The sequence below is a fragment of the Manihot esculenta genome, chromosome 3, assembly GCF_001659605.2.
Source record: "Manihot esculenta cultivar AM560-2 chromosome 3, M.esculenta_v8, whole genome shotgun sequence".
Classification (NCBI taxonomy): domain Eukaryota; kingdom Viridiplantae; phylum Streptophyta; class Magnoliopsida; order Malpighiales; family Euphorbiaceae; genus Manihot; species Manihot esculenta.
The window spans coordinates 23,344,557-23,347,656 of record NC_035163.2 but is presented as its reverse complement, the minus strand read 5'-3'; the positions used below and the strand labels follow the sequence as shown (position 1 = coordinate 23,347,656).

At 31.6% G+C, this 3,100-nt stretch overlaps 1 protein-coding gene across 2 annotated transcripts; it reads left to right on the top strand.

Moving 5' to 3' along the window:
* The first annotated feature begins 1,049 nt into the window (after window positions 1–1,049).
* On the top strand, window positions 1,050–2,712 carry LOC110610970. 2 transcript variants are annotated; one of them, XM_021751052.2, is made up of 3 exons: window positions 1,050–2,237; window positions 2,334–2,468; window positions 2,552–2,712. In XM_021751052.2, exons 1-3 carry the CDS (start codon window positions 1,215–1,217, stop codon window positions 2,579–2,581), a joined length of 1,188 nt encoding a protein of 395 aa, XP_021606744.1. In that variant the 5' UTR covers window positions 1,050–1,214; the 3' UTR covers window positions 2,582–2,712. The 2 variants fall into 2 exon arrangements, with proteins under 2 accessions (XP_021606744.1, XP_021606743.1); XM_021751051.2 differs by having other exon boundaries at window positions 1,052–2,237; window positions 2,334–2,712.
* Window positions 2,713–3,100: the final 388 nt, after the last annotated feature.

Genomic DNA, 3,100 nt, shown 5'->3' with positions numbered 1-3,100 from the left:
AAGTATATATTTATTAAACATATCTTATTTTTTATGAGCCGACCATATGCAGATAAGATTTACTTTTAATCTAGTGAACTAGATATATATTTGATTAAAAATATATATATTTTAATATTATAACTCTTAAACTTGAATCCTTTAGCATAAATTGTCTATCGTATTAAAGTTATATTGTAATAAAATAATACAATCAATTTTTTATTATATTAAAATTTAATTGCAGAAAAAAAAATCATTTAGATGAAAAATTTTATACATTCAATTAATTAAATTGTGATATATATTAAAATTATGATAGGTTCATTTATAAAAATATAATGCTTCCTCTGTTTTATAATTTTTATTTATTTTTTCTTATTTAATAGTTTTAAAATTATTCTTCTTCTTTTTTATATTATAATATAATATAAATTAATTATTATTATTTTATTTTATTTTTTAACATTTAATAAAATTTATTATTTTTAATATAGATATAATTGAATATGAATATAAGTCTAATTAAGTCCCTGTATTTTTATCTTTCTAATAATATAATATTATCTTTCTAATAATATAATATTATTTTTTAATAATAAAAATATTTTTATATAATAAAACTTTATTTTTGTAATTTTATATATATTTTCAAATTTTTATGATAATTAAAATACTAAATTTTTGATATTTTAAATTATAAAAATAATATTGTATTTAGAATTTATTTGGCCCTTAATAAAATTATGGAGTTTAATTGATTTAAAATTTTAAATTAAATTTACTTAATGTTAATGGATATATAAGAATATAATTGAATTTATTTTTAATTAAATATATATCAAAAATAAAATAAATAAAAATTATTATGGAGACATTAATACTTAACAATAATAATCGAGTGTTTAGTAAGAATTTTTCCTATTTAAATATGCCGAATTTCATGCTTTCCTCGTGTCAGTACAGTGTGCTCCACTATTCTTCCCAGACCATCAATGTAGCGGCATAGACTACAGCCACATTTTATAACATTCACACGTGAAAGGACTGTCCAATCACGATAAGCAAAACACCTCAACGTATAAAACTTGTACAAATGCTATTGGTGGGTGCTCCTAAAACAAATTGAACATCAGTGTTCGTAGCAGTCAAGAATCAAGATGAAGAGGCGTTTCGTGAATTCTCCAACCTCTATGTAAGTACAATTTTTCAGAGAAACGCTTCTATCTTATTCCATGGAGTTGTCTACAATATGCAATGTAAAGCGATCCTCTGAGAGAAGAATTGTCCCACGAGAACCAACGACGGCCACCGTTGGTAAGTCTCCGACAAAGGACCTGATGAAGCTAGCTGCCACTGCAATCAGACCTGATGAAATGCATCTATCTTATTCCATGGAGTTGTCTACAATATGCAATGTAAATCGATCCTCTGAGAGAAGAATTGTCCCACGAGAACCAACGACGGCAACCGTTGGTAAGTCTCCGACAAAGGACCTCACGAAGCTAGCTGCCACTGCAATCAGACCTGATGAAACGCATCTATCTTATTCCATGGAGTTGTCTACAATAAGCAATGGAAAGAAATCCTCTGAGAGTAGAATTGTCGCAGGAGAAGCAACCACGGCCACCGTTGGTAAGTCTCCGACAAAGGATCTGATGAAGCTAGCTCCCACTGCAATCAGACCTGATGAAACGCGTCTATCTTATTCCATGGAGTTGCCTACAACCTCTGAGAGTAGAATTGTCGCAGGAGAAGCAACCACTGCCACCGTTGGTAAGTTTCCTATAAAGGACCTGATGACGCTAGCTGCCACTGCAATCAGACCTGATGAAAAGCTTGAGTTGGCTAAAAGATGCAATGTAAAGCAATCCTCCGAGAGTAGAATTGTCGCAGGAGAAGCGACGACGGCAGCCGATGGTAAGTCTGGAACAGAGGACCTGATGAAGCTAGCTGCCACAGCAATCAGACCTGATGAAACGCTTCTATCTTATTCCTTGGTGTTGTCAACAAGATGCAAAGAAAAGCCATCCTCTGAGCGTAGAATTTTCGCGCGAGAAGCAACGACGGCCACCGATGGTAAGTCTCCAACGGAGGAACTGATGAAGCTAGCTGCCATTGCAATCAGCTTAAACGTGCGGCCCAGATCATTCGATATGCCCCTCGACATGCAAGAGTATGCTTTTCGCTATGCACGATCGTTTCTTGAATCAACTTCCAGACCCAATCCAGCCCATCTTGCTCGAGTCCTTAAGAAGGTCCGTCGTCCCTCTCTCTATCTATGTATCTATATTCCTCTTGGGGGTGAGTCATCGTCTAATTAAACTGCTGTATTTGGACTGTTTTGAGTACAGGAGTTTGACTCGGTCTACGGACTAGCTTGGCACTGTGTGGTGGGGACGAGTTATGGATCGTTTGTGACTCACACGGTGGGTGGATTCGTGTATTTCAGTACGGAGAGGCTTTCTATTCTACTGTTCAAAACAGAGGTGGAGTTATTGCCGGAATTGGAGCTTTGAACGGCAGTTGGCTAATGACTCGTCAACAAAGGAGCAGTACACCTGAGTGCGAGGTGGAGTTATTGCCGGAATTGGAGCTTTAAACGGGCAGTTGGCTAATGACTCGTCAACAAAGGAGCAGTACACCTGAGTGCTATGTACGAGAGTGCAGGGGATTTAAAAAAAAGATGCATTTTATATTTTCAATTGATTAATTAAATATTATTATTATTATTATTATTATTATTATTATTATTATTATTATTATATATGAAATTAATTAAAACGTATAAATAAATATATAAATATAAATATAAATATTTATACCTTTCAAAAAAATATTTTTATATTATATTGAATTTATGGTAAATAACTAAATATATATGTATGTTTAATATTTATTAATCAAATATGATATTTATAATATGGAATATTGTCGGTAACTGAAAGAAACCAACGAATTTTTTAAGTTATGAAGATTTTTCCAGAGATATTTTCATTGAATTTTTGAATAAAAATTTTGAGAAAAATTCAATTTTTATTTATTAATTCTTTTATTTGAAATAAAAAATTTATTAGTAGTCTAATAAATTTTGATCCGTTAATAATATAAATAAATTTTA

What these genes read in the sequence shown, in the direction of transcription:
- LOC110610970 (XM_021751052.2), top strand. Translation starts at nt 1,215, where the DNA reads ATGGAGTTGTCTACAATATGCAATGTAAAGCGATCCTCTGAGAGAAGA. An exon ending in TTGCTCGAGTCCTTAAGAAG is followed by an intron (nt 2,238 to 2,333) that starts GTCCGTCGTCCC and finishes TTTTGAGTACAG; the next exon opens with GAGTTTGACTCGGTCTACGG. An exon ending in TTCTACTGTTCAAAACAGAG is followed by an intron (nt 2,469 to 2,551) that starts GTGGAGTTATTG and finishes CCTGAGTGCGAG; the next exon opens with GTGGAGTTATTGCCGGAATT.